The 12,389-nt window shown below is 40.5% G+C and overlaps 1 protein-coding gene across 1 annotated transcript in view; it reads right to left on the bottom strand.

Annotated features, from left to right (window-relative positions):
* LOC310636136 (amine sulfotransferase-like) overlaps positions 1-5,191 on the bottom strand; it is a gene marked incomplete at both ends in the record, with an annotated part of 23,574 nt that extends 18,383 nt beyond the window's left edge. Inside the window, 3 exon segments of the mRNA XM_083355681.1 lie at positions 4,436-4,644; positions 5,008-5,095; positions 5,099-5,191. Coding sequence (XP_083211807.1) covers positions 4,436-4,644; positions 5,008-5,095; positions 5,099-5,191 — 390 coding nt within the window.
* Positions 5,192-12,389: the final 7,198 nt, after the last annotated feature.

The raw sequence follows: 12,389 nt of genomic DNA, 5'->3' as shown, positions 1-12,389 counted from the left end.
TTCTACAAAGGCTGGAGAAGTTCAAGAACCGCCGTGAGCAAAACCTAAACCAAAAGAAACCGACTGGGGCCAGCAGATATGCCTCAGCCACCAACCACAACACCGGCAGCAACAGCCAAAATTGTGCCAGCTGTGGGGGCAATCACCCCTGGGCGACCTGCCGCTTCCGTGGGGCCAAATGCCATGCCTGTGGCAAGACCGGCCACATTCAATCTGTCTGCCGAGCCCAAAACCGCGACAACATTAACGACGTTGAAGAGCAATCTGCAGGTACCATTTCCCCCCCAAAAAACCCAGGGACCAGGGCACCTCAGATTATAGAGAATTTGGAAGTGGCGTGCCAGTCAGCAATCCACCCCCCACTAGAACCTAAGATCAAAATTACTGTCAGTATAGAGGGAATCCCATGTTTAATGGAGGTGGATTCAGGCTCACCGGTCTCTTTAATTTCTGCAGAGACCCTTTCCTTCATCTGTTCAAAGAACAGACAGAAAATAGGGATAGCACCCACAAAAATCAAATTAACAGACTTCCAACGTTCCCCAATTAAATTAAAGGGACAGGCCACGGTTCAAGTCAAATCTAAACAATACCAGGGTCCCTTAAAAATCCTAATAACCGAGGGCAAAAGAACGAATTTAGTAGGATTAGACTGGTTCCCAGCCCTGGGCATCTGGCTAGGGGGAATAAATAACGTACAACCCAATAGCCTAGACTCCGTCTGTAATGAGTTTACAGACGTGTTTGGGGGGGTTTGGGAAAATACACCGGGCCCCCAGTAAAATTAAAACTTAACCCAGAAGTTCTACCCGTTAGAATCAAAGCGAGACGGGTTCCGTTCGCTTTGAAGGAAAAAGTAGAAAAAGAATTAGACAAATTAGTGGGGCAGGGAATTCTAGAACCCATGGAGGGGGGAGAATGGGAAACGCCTATTGTAACCCCCCTAAAAGCAAATGGTAAAATAAGTATTTGCGCGGATTATAAGGCTTCCGTTAACCGGGCCTTGAATCTGCATGCTTACCCGGTCCCCTTGGTAAAGCACGTCCTTGCAGCGATACAGTCCGGCGCCATCTTTGCCAAGCTTGACTTGACGCAGGCGTATCACCAGCTTCCGGTTTCCCGCGAAACAGCTGAAATTCAAACAATTGTCACACACAAGGGAGCCTTTCACGTAAATCGTTTGCAATTCGGAATTGCCGCAGCTCCTGGAATTTTCCAGGAAATCATGGAAAAAACGCTGAAAGGCATCCCTGGTGTGTGCCCTTATTTTGACGACGTGCTGATCGCCGGGGAATTGGAGGATCAGCTAGCTGACAGGCTTAGAGCTGTGCTAGGCAGATTCAGAACTGCCGGGCTTAAACTACAAAGGGAAAAATGTCACAGAGGAGTAAAATCAACAGACTTTCTAGGGTTTAGGATTGATGCTCATGGCATCCACCCACTGACACTAAAATAAAAGCTATTAAGCTAGCCCCAACCCCTAGGAATAAGACAGAACTACAGGCTTTCTTGGGGTTAATCAATTTCTATCATTCATTCCTACCCCACAAAGCAACCATTGCAGAGGCTCTGCATAGGTTGCTGGACAAAAATGCCCCGTGGAAATGGTCCACAATACATGACAACAACTTCCAGACTTTAAAACACTTGCTCTCAAGAAACTCAGCTGTCACTCACTTTATCGAAGGGAAGCCTGTCTGCCTAGTGTGTGATGCCTCCCCATATGGTGTGGGTGCAGTACTCAGTCACCTAGAAGATACAGGGGAACAAAAGCCAATTGCTTTTTACTCAAGGACACTTACCCCTGCAGAAAGGAACTATGCACAGATAGATAAAGAGGCATTATCTCTCGTGGCAGGGGTTAAAAAATTCCATGACTACCTGTATGGTAGGAAATTTGTCATTTACACTGACCACAAACCTCTGTTGTTGACCCCCAGGGGGAGAGCATTCTTGGTGGGTGCGCCAATCCTTTGGAACCGCTTACCAGCTGAAATCCAGATGGCCCCCGACCTTCGCTCCTTCCGGCGTGACCTAAAAACCTATCTATTCCAACAAGCCGGCCTGGCCTGATAGATTTGGGGTTTTATTTGTTTTATTGTTATTTTATTGTATACTTACTTTGCTCTGTACACCGCCCTGAGTCCTCCGGGAGAAGGGCAGCATATAAAATAAATAAATAAATAAATAAATAAATAAATAAATAAATAAATAAATAAATAAATAAATAAAATAAATTCACAACCAACAAAATAACACCTCAAATACTCTCCCCCAGAGTTTTATGTTGGTCTGTCTTCCTGTCAGCTTACTCTTATGACTTAAAATACAAACCAGGGAAAGACATGGGACACGCTGACGCACTAAGCAGGCTACCCCTGTCTATTATCGAGCCAGACCCAGTCCCAGCTTGTAATATCATGACCATTCAGGACCTCCCTGATTCACCCATCCAAGCCAAAGACATAGCCAACAGCACAGCTAAGGACAAAATCTTAAGCAGAGTATCAGCTTGGGTAGCCTTAGGTTGGCAGGCACATAGCCCCGACAAAGACTCCCAACAATACTTTAACCGTAGAAATGTGATTTCATCACATAAAGGATGCCTGCTTTGGGGTAGCAGGGTCATAGTCCCCGATAAACTAAGGAACAAGGTATTACAAGCATTACATGAAGGGCACCCTGGAATTGTTAGGATGAAGGCCCTGGCCCATAGTTATGTTTGGTGGCCTGGCCTGGACAAAGACATCGAACTCCAGGTTACAGGGTGTTATCAGTGCCAAAAATCCAGGCCCAATCAACCACACCACCCAGTGTATAAATGGGAACCAACTTCTACACCATGGTCAAGAATCCACATTGACTATGCAGGCCCCTTTCAAGGCCGCCTTTTCCTCATAGTGGTGGACAGTTACTCAAAGTGGCTGGAGGTAATTCCAGTATCCAGCATGACCTCATCCAAAACCATACAGGTGCTGCAGGGTCTTTTTGCCACTCACGGCCTACCTGATGTCATTGTGTCTGACAATGGCCCACAATTTACGTCTGCTGATTTTCAGGCCTTCAACAGATCCAACTCGATTAGACACATCACATCAGCCCCCTTCCACCCGGAGACTAACGGCCTTGCAGAACGCATGGTAAGGTCAACAAAAGACGCCCTAAAACGCATCATCACCAGAGACTGGCATCAAAGGCTGGCACAATACCTTTTGAGCCAACACACAACCCCGTCCACCACCACCAGCAAAAGCCCAGCGGAACTGCGGTGGGGCCGTCATCTCAAGACAAAGCTGGACAGACTACACCCTGATTGTGTGGCGACGGAACCAGAACATCACCCCACCATAAAAGAATTGACAGTGGGGGACCTTGTCTGGGCCAGAAATTACACATCAGGGGACTTTTGGGTTCCAGGGCAGGTGATTGCTAAAATCGGTCCTGTATCTTATGTTATTGAGGGGGAAGGGGGGCGACAATTTAGAAGACACTTAGATCAGTTGCGGAAGCGAGCCCCCGAAAACCAGCCAGAGGTGAGACTTACACTAGAGAAGCAACATCTGACCTAGCAACCCTTCTAACACCTGAAGGGCCCTCTCTCGACTACATGCCAAACACACATACCTGGGACAGTCATGACACTAGTCAGGCATCCCAAGACCAGGGGGAACAAATGGGGGACCCCAATCCCACCCCAGTGGCTAGCAGGGAAGACCTAAGCCAATCTCCTGGAAGGGCAGAACCACCATTGCGACGTTCAAACAGGATCCGCAGGCCCCCAGCATACCTGCAGGATTTTGTAAGGTCATAGGTCATCTGTTTAAGGATTTTATTGTTGTTATTGTGTTCTCATGTTGGGGGGGGAAGGGAATGTTATATATTAAGATGAATTAAAGCTCAGTTATGATGACAGCCAGCTGAACATCAGCTGTGAGGCGCCCGGCAACAACAGGTGGCGTCCTAACTCGTGTCTCATTGGACCGCCCATTCTGGCGGGACCATTTAAGGATGTGGATTGGTTAATGGTTTGTTGGCAACAGTATTTAAAGGAGCCTGGTTGTGAAGGCTCCTCAGTTCAACCACAATAAAGATTCAGTTGAAACCTCGACGTCTCGTCATCTGTCTCACCGGTCTACCCACAATACTTAACAGGTGCTCCCTAAGATAATCCGGACCCATGCCATGTAGGGCTTTATAGGTCATCACCAGCACCTTGAATCTCACCCGGAGATTCATGGCATGGCATTCTGTTTTTAACACCTATTTTGTTTGCGGTATTTTCCCCCCCTTACACTTCCCAAACAGATTGAATCAAAATAGCATCTGCTTCTTTGTCCTTGCCTATTTATCAATAAAACATTCAGATACAGAGCTAAAAGAATAGAAGACAGACAGCTCCCCATTCCATTCCATAATGTAGCAGAATAGGTCCTACCTTTGCTCTTTTATTCTGTAATCCTTTGGGTACCAAATAGTAGGGAAGATGGGAAGAAAAGAGACAAGGTGATGGATGATTGGTAAAATCTACCTTGAAAACATTATACTCTAGCCATGGTATTCTGTCAATCAGGGTAATATTTTCAGTTCCATCTCTATGACCTTCATAAAAAATCAAGCTCACAATGTTCTGCATCCATACCGTGCCTGTGAATAAGAAATAATTAAATTAATCCACCCAGAGTCATTATTATTTGGAGAATGCTGAAGTTAGGTAGGGAAAACATTCAGAAAGAATAGTAAAAGTGTCAGAGAAACATAAAAACAATAGCCTCTTCCAAAATTTTTGAAGCTTGTATGAGAAAAAATTTGCTCTGTAGAGTAAAATAAAATGGTGAAAATGCAGATTTAGCAGCTTTATTTTACCTACATTTCCAGCTTCTAATAAAATGCCAGACAATAAAATCTGGTTACAGCATAGTACAGTTGCAGCAAGCAAAATACTGAAGGATGAAATAACAGCACTGGATAAAAGATTAAGTCTTCCTTGTAAGACATCTTTGAACTTACCAGATTTAGGATACGTGATTATAAATATATCATCATCTTGGATTTCAAAACTTTCTAGTGATTCTATATTTTCGGGTGAGGTCAGGTATCATACAAAATAGAATCCTTTGTATTTATATAGGAACTTATCTTCTATCTCCATTATTTGATCTGTTGATAAAATAATAGAGCAACTGACAATCATTTCTACATTTATGATGCATATTGTATTAATTCAGTTATTTAAAAATCATGCTTCCTAGCAACATAAATCAAAACAAAATATATTGTTAGCTTTCCTAATTAGTTAATAAGTTTTAGGAACTCAATTTACACCCATGAAAATTCCCATTGCAAAGAGTAAATTTGCTGTTCTTTCTTGGCATCTTAAGAGTTTCCTTTAGAAGAGAAATTTTAATTACAATGTTAAAAAACACACCAGTTTCCATTCTCTTTTCTTTTGTTTTCTTACCTTATATAGTCTCTGATAGTAATGTCTTCAAATCAATGTATTTACAATGTTTCCTCAATATTTTTTTGTATTCCTATACTCCAATATTTAAGGAAGGCTGATCTTTAGTCAGTCATTGGCTAAAACGTACAATATGTTGTCAAAATTGATATGTTTAGATCAGAGGACCCCAAACCTTTGGGCATCAGGGACCGGTTCCATGGAGAGAGGTTTCTCCACAATTCGGAGGGTTGTGGTTTTGTATGCTACCTGCACCCCCCAGATGGGGCTTTGCTTGTCTGTGTGGACCAGTTGCTGGCATGCCACAGCCCGGTACCGGTCCAAGAACCGGGGGTTGGGGACCCCTGGTTTAGATTATTTTAAATATACATTTTTGCTTTATAAGCAATTAATGAGTGTTGATTAAACTAGACACTAGTTATTTGCAGGAACTTTGAAATGAAGAACTGAAATTTCTATACTCTGTCTGAGACCATGGAGTAAATGGAAAAGGCTCAAGGCTCCTCTCTCAAAGGTCTTCTTCATGGTCTTACCTTGGCCTCACCTCCTGCTTTGAGCGAGTTGCTTGGTAGCCCTCATCAAGCCCTTCTATCTTCTAAGAGATGCCTTGCCTGTCTTTCTTTCTTCCCCTAACTTCTTACACCCCTGCTGCTTTCCTGGATGTAAAATCAAAAAAGGGAAAAATGGAACAACTTCTATAGCACCACCTTCAGACTGTATAACACTGAAGCATGTGACAGGAGCAACCAACCTTTCATTTCCCCCATGCTACCTTGGGAGTAAAGAGCAATCTCTAGAGAGACAATGAGGTAAAATTTCATTTTAAACAAAGAAAGAAAAAAGTGAAAGTTTTAAATATTAACATGCCAATCATTCTGCAGTGAAGGAAATAAATACAACCTGATTTTTTCCCCAAAAACTATTTTCAGCAGCTTGATTCATTAATAAGATTTATCCTTCCCTCAATACTTAAAAGGCTCTTGGTTATTTTTCAGATGTTACTTCTAAATAAATAATCAAAATAAGTAAAATATAAAACATACCAAATAAAACAATAATAAATAACAATAAAGTACCAGACTATTAAACATGATGTTGGTGTTGATGAAGCCACTCTTGTCTCCCTGGAAGAGACAATGGAAATGCCTGCCAGAGCTCAGCCTCTTTGCTGTTATGTACTGTACATTTGAACTTTTCTTACAAACTGGGAAGTTACATTCAAATCCAAATCAAGCCTGCCTACTGATATGCAACAAAATGTTTTTATACCATAAAACCACAAATACACATCAGAATTTCCTTATATTTCATCATGTGATCCTGATTTATTGAAGACATGTAACATCCCATAATAAGCATAGAAAGTGCACTTAATTAGCTAAGTTCTTCACCTTTAAAATGTTTTTAACATGTTAATGATTAACTTTCTAGCTCTGGACTTTGCCTGCATAATCTTTATAGCAACTTAAGCTACCGGCATTTACCTTTCCCTCTTCTAGTAAGGGGCCCATAATTGCATAATCCGTCAGCCACAAACTGCTGGGTAGACTGATGCTTCTTACATAATGAAGCACTTGTGGTCAGCCTCTTAAGCTCTTTGCTAACAGATATCCAAACCAGTGCTCAGTGACTGCTAATTTAGCAATAGAGTGATTAACATGGAGTAGCTCTGACTGAAGTTAATTCATGGCTCACTTGGCTTATAGTTTGATGATAAGTTAATAGGCCAGGCGCTCAGATCCTCAATGTATTGAGGGCCAAATCTGGCCCTAGGTTCTGCCTCAGCTTACTTTTTCCAGTAAGCAATGGAGTTGGACGGACATTTAAAAGCAATTTATTAGAGTACTCTGATAAGTGGGGTGTCCCTATAAAAAGGGAGAACTGGGGGAAATGACTTACATTTACTTTTATAGCTAGCACAACAAAGATATTCAAAGCAAAAGTTGATAGGTTTAGAAATAATCATCTATTACATCACAAGAATCAAAGCATCCAATAATATGTGAGCATAGCCACAGAAAAGGACATTGTATTCTGCATAAAAGTGAAACACTTGCAAATGTAAAACATCAAAATGAGTATGGATAAGAGGCATTCTCAGAGCTTCCCAAGATTCAGCACAAATTTTGCTTTGTTCATGGAGATTAGAAAGTGAAACTGTTATGTACAATATATGGAATGCTATCCTGTCAGTCCTGTTAATATATGTAAAACTAAGCAGAGGGTGGAAACAGCACTCTTGCCATCTCCTGAAGTCCTGAAACTTTAGACAAATTGTGCTCACAGTGACACACAGATTAGTGTAAGAAAATTGTGGAAGTATGAAATAAATGCCCAGTAATAAGCGTGTATACAGATGTAGTCATTGACTTACAGCCACAACTGTGCCTGGAATTATGGCCATAATTCATAACTCATTGTCACCACTTGACCTAACTCAACTACATCTGGCTTTCTCAGGTGCAGTTATTAGGTAACCATGTAGGTTGATAAGAGAAGCACAAAAACTTTCAGAATGTGTGTGTGTGGGGGGGAGTTCTTGGGAGGCCCACCACCAGCTATGTCCAAAAAGGAGGTAAAAAAGCAGCAAAAAGCTTTGCAAAGTCAAAGCTGAAGAAGCTTCTTGGATGAGAAGTGAAACGTCTTCAAAGAAAAACAAGCAAGTCCAGATGCCTCGTGAAAAAACACCTTTGGGATAACTATGACCTGGATGACTGAGAATCTTCATATATATCAAGCTTTGTAAAGCCAAAAACAGCCAAGCAGGAGGGAAGAGCTTGGCTAGATTTAGGGCATGAGCATCCCCTTCCAACGTCAAAGAGGCTCTCAAACAAGTCTATGTGGTTAGTGCAAATGAGAAGCCCTGATCCTTTGAAGCTAGTTTGTGGGCTAGGCCTCTGTCCAGACCAGCTGGCAGTAAGAAGATTGCAGCTCTCCCCTTGCCTTTGATTTTGGGAAGCAAGCTCCATGCATCAAGGGTGACAGCTCCCAGACGAGCTTTCCAAAACCTTTCTCTTGCTTTACCCCCTCCCTCCTCCGTAAACCCATTTTTTTTTCAACGAACGAAACCGAAACAAAACAAAAATGCTGGAGGGAAAAGACTTGTTTTCTCCCTTCCTCCTCCTCCAATTAGGTGCTGAAGCTAAACTCTCTGCCTCTGCCTTCCAACCTCCCTCCCGTTTAATAACTGAATTTGCTAAATTGACTATGAACAACCGTAAAGAGGGGGTTGAAATGTGTGACTTACCTTGATAAATGACGTGCAGGTTGAAAAGCAGAGAAAAAGAATCGCTGGGGCTTTGTTGTTGTTGTTGTTTAAGTGGGGGGTAGCTGAATGAAAATCTTTGGAAAGGTTTTTACTGCTTATCTGACTCCCTTTATGACCGAACGTCTGCCACGGCAATGTGCTATGTGTTTTAAGCCTTAACTTGCTTTGTGGGTTTTGTTGTTGTTGTTTCAGCTTCCTTCATCTCCCCTCCCCCAGTATAAAATGCCACTCCACCCCTTCCAGCCTTCTTATGGATACATGTCAAGCTGTGATTCTGCACATCATGTTTGTTATGTATATATGTATATAGGGGATGTTTCACAGAGATAGCCACTGACATCACCAGGTGGCAGGGTGCCCTGTCAGGATTGGCAGGGCAGTCTTTGGTGGGAAATTCGGACAATGGGATTGGTTCCAAGTATACCTGGCTAGGTATATAAGGGGGGCAGTTGCCCCTTTGTTTGCCAAGTCTGTGCTACATCAATAAAGAATGTTATGCTGAACCTTGTTGTCCTGCGTTGTCCATCTTGGCCATGCGGTCCAGAGCCCACGATCTAACAATGTTTATGACAGGCATGCCCTGGGCACATCAGTTGTGTCAGAATTCATGTTTGGGTCTGCTTAAAGTGATTCTGCACATGTGCTGAGTTCTAGATGTGTCAGCTACAGGCAGCTTTGAAGTTCATCAGTATAAACTTCTGTGTGCTTTTGAAATAATATAGCAGCCTCAGAATCCAAAGTGTTTAATAAAGATTCTGCAGATCTTTTTGCATCATCAGACCTCACCAACATGTGGGTCAACTCAGGGCCTCTGCTAAGAGAATGCAACAAAGCCTGTTGTTGGGGTTTTGATCAAGAAAATGATTTCTTCAGACTTATTTTGTATGGATGTCGTAAACCACGTTGTAACTGTAATGATTACAGCAGTGGAAAACAGAGAACATATTCTATAATTCTCATTAGACAGACTGTGAAATGGAAAATGGTCCATCTTTAGTGCCCAGGAAAGGACATAGAGTGAAAAACTGGTTTTTATTTATTGTTATGTAAATGCCAGTGGTGCAGGTAGCACACTAACAGGATATGTTTTATATTTTACAATCTATGAATCAACATTCCCTTGACAGTGATCAGTCAAAACACCATATTTTTTATATTCCTATAGAAATTGCATGATTACAAATCTTCTGAAGATTTTTGTGATCTAGAATATAATCACAATTCTGTTCTATCAGAGAACATGTTATTTCCGTAGTGAGCTAAAGAGATGTAATTCAAGTGAAGACCGACTTGTTTGAAATTGTTGGCATGAACTGTAGGGTACAAACTGTCCAGAAAGGGCAATGCATTTTAGTTTACAATAGCAAGTCATGACACCTTAACTTCTGACATTGATAATGATGATGAGAGATATTTTTCCAATGGCCTAAATGTGCCATTCTGAACTCCGAATTACCAATAAAATAATATATTAAAGGACAATGTATATCATTTGTGAATGGTGTTTTCATGGTATGAATCTCCTCTTCCAGGAAAGAACCAATGATGAAAGCCTTCTCAAATGCATTTGGAGGAAAATTGGAGGAAAATAAATGACATTGCTATAGGTGCATATCACCAGTCATCCAACCAAACAGAGGAAATTGATGAATTTTTCCTTAATGTGTTAGCTAAAATATGCAGAAAACACAGCTGTAGTAATGAGGGATTTTAACTACCCTGACATTCATTGGGAGACAAACTATAGCAAGTGGAAGATCAAACAGGTTCCTGACATATCTAACACTTTTGTTGCCCAAAAGCTAGAGGAAGGAACTACTAGAGGGTCAGCTATACTGGACTTAATTCTTACCAATATGAATGAAATCATAGATAATGATAGAAGAGGTAGAAGTTGTTGGAACCATACATAATGAGCATACCATACTATACATTCAACATAATGCAAGGACAGGTAATTGAGCCAAGTCAAACTAGTGTTTTAGACTTTAAGAGCGCTGAATTCAACAAACTAAGAGAGAAATTAAGAAAGATTTCATGCATAGAAATCCTAAAGGGAAAACAATTCAAGATGGGCAGGTGGTTGGACTACTAGAAGGTCCAAGGTCCCTTCCAACTCTATGATTCTAATCTAAGAATCTGACATGACCAGACTTATGCCTGAATGAGTTTCCAGTTCACCCAAGCAGAAAGCAGCTGCAACTGCCCAGTCCATTATGACCTTTATTTCAGATCCATATCACATTTGCTCGAGTTGAGATATGTTCTTGGGTGATCAAATAAAAATACGTTCTGAATACTTCATGCTTAGCATCTATATGAAATTGCTGGATAAGGTCATCTAAGAGGACATCCTGAAGATGCTTTTTTAAAAGGCAACTGGGTGGGGTTTTTTTGTTTTTCCTTGAAGATGTTTCACTTCTCATCCAAGAAGCTCTTCTTCACTTCTGACTAAATGGTGGAGAATGGAAAGATTTATGTTCCTGCAGTCATCTGGTTGTTAGCACTCTTTCTGAGAATTGTTGAGTCCTTTCCAACTCTGTTATTCTGTTTTTCTGATATTCCTCCTTTTATCATGAGAACAGAAAGCTCATAGATACAGGCTTTCCAGTACTATTTCTAAGAACTTCTTTCATATTTGGTTTCTTGGACTTTAAATATTCTGTCTAAATATTCTCTCTTAATATTTTAATTAATTTAGTTTAGTGACACACTTGTAAATGTATTTCTCAGTGAATCATTTGGGGGATCCCAACTTTGATTTCCCCCCCTCTCAACAGAACAAAGTTGCCACATCAAATAGTAAACAGGATTAATGGTGCTGAAAGCTAAATTTCAGAAGATGACCCAATGTGCATTCTATTCTACCTATCCAGGCATGGATAGATTACCTAGGAGAAATTGTAATTCAGTTTAGCACTGACACTTAAGCTAATTTCATGATTGTAATTATTCAGTTTTATGCTATGGATGTTTTAGTATCTGCAAACCATTGAAAGATGTCTAATTGCATCAAACCTATAAAATAAAATAAATTTGATCAACTTTTTAATTTTTTAAAATAATTTTATTAATGAAGTATATCAAATGAATGAAGAATAATAATGATAATGTGTGACAAGAAACTCTATACATTGCAGTGATTAAAATGAATAGAAGGGGGGAAAGGAACATGGGAGAAAAAAGGAAAAAAGTAAGCTCCATATGATATCAAATGAAAATTCATTCGGCTCTTAAACTTATTAAACGGTATAGAAACCTCTACATTTTGACTTAGCACATGCAACAATGTCAGTGGGTACTAGTTACAGTTGTTGAATGTAGATATATATAATCAAGTGTGTTATCTCAAGAATTTTTTCCCTAACATATCTCTTTTTTAAAAAATCAACCAATACAAAATTAGTATATCCAAGAAAAAAGGTGCTGTTCCAAAAGAGTTTTTCATTCATTATTTAAGCAACAGTTGTTTGTTGATGGAAAAATAATTAATTAACATATTTTTGTTCTCTTCTCATTAGAAAAGACATTTCTCCCAGATTCCAAAGTGTTCATTCATCTTGGAAAATATTCTGGTATATCCTGACTCATTTGGGTTGATAAATCAAAGGAAGTTATGCATATGTATACAGAAAATGTGTCAGTATATTGTAACAGCTTAAA

The sequence above is a fragment of the Vipera ursinii genome (assembly GCF_947247035.1).
Source record: "Vipera ursinii genome assembly, chromosome: 1".
NCBI lineage: Eukaryota > Metazoa > Chordata > Lepidosauria > Squamata > Viperidae > Vipera > Vipera ursinii.
Note: the sequence above shows the minus strand (reverse complement) of the source record. Positions and strands in the feature narration are given on the sequence as shown.